A 675-nucleotide genomic window follows, 5' to 3' on the forward strand; every position below is an offset into this window, starting at 1 on the left:
CCTGACCAGCCCCGCTGCATGACCCGGGGGACCCTCACGAGCACACGGGCCAAACCCCGGCACCGCCACAGACAGCCCCCCCCCGGCTCCACCAAGTGCCCCCTCAAATGACCAGCAGGACACGCGAGGCCAGCACAGCACTTTCGCCTTTATCGCACTCGAGACTTGTTGCACCACGTCCTCAGTTCGCGCTCATTTTCTGCCAATGACAAAACACGGGAGGGGGACCATGGGGAGACTCGCGGCTGGGTGAGCGTGGGGACAGTGTGGTCGGTCCCTCCTTGGCGGGGAGAGGAAGGGGCACCCACCTCGTAGATCCAGTCGATGTAGGCGGACACCCGCGTGAAGACCGTCGGCTTCTTGGCCGTGTTGCAGCCCAGCCCGGAGCCGAAGCTGACGATGCCGTTCACCTCCCAGAGCCCGTCGCGCTCGCAGTTCAGGGGGCCGCCCGAATCCCCCTGCCCGCACAGACGGATGCTCAACACCCGCCCCTGGGCACCCCACTGACGCACCCCCACCTCCCTCCTGGCCACCCACCACCGCGGCTCCATCCCCTCTCCTCCCGCGCTTCCCAATGTGGTCCGTAGCCCCGCACCGCTCGGGCACCCCTGCCAACCCACCCGCTCCCTGCACCCCGCCTTTGGCCGGAGGCACCCACCGCCCCGCCGCGCGCGC

General features: G+C 69.0%; 1 protein-coding gene across 1 annotated transcript in view; it reads right to left on the bottom strand.

Annotated features, from left to right (window-relative positions):
- Positions 1–181: 181 nt before the first annotated feature.
- Positions 182–675, bottom strand: part of LOC103907549 (chymotrypsin-C) — a 1,593-nt gene continuing 1,099 nt past the window's right edge. The window contains exons 5-6 of the mRNA XM_019474715.1: positions 309–458; positions 182–199 (exon numbers count right to left, since the gene is read on the bottom strand). Coding sequence (XP_019330260.1) covers positions 182–199; positions 309–458 — 168 coding nt within the window. The remainder of the gene's footprint in view (positions 200–308; positions 459–675) is intronic.

The sequence above is a fragment of the Aptenodytes forsteri genome, unplaced genomic scaffold, assembly GCF_000699145.1.
Source record: "Aptenodytes forsteri isolate BGI_AS27 unplaced genomic scaffold, ASM69914v1 Scaffold61, whole genome shotgun sequence".
Lineage (NCBI taxonomy): Eukaryota > Metazoa > Chordata > Aves > Sphenisciformes > Spheniscidae > Aptenodytes > Aptenodytes forsteri.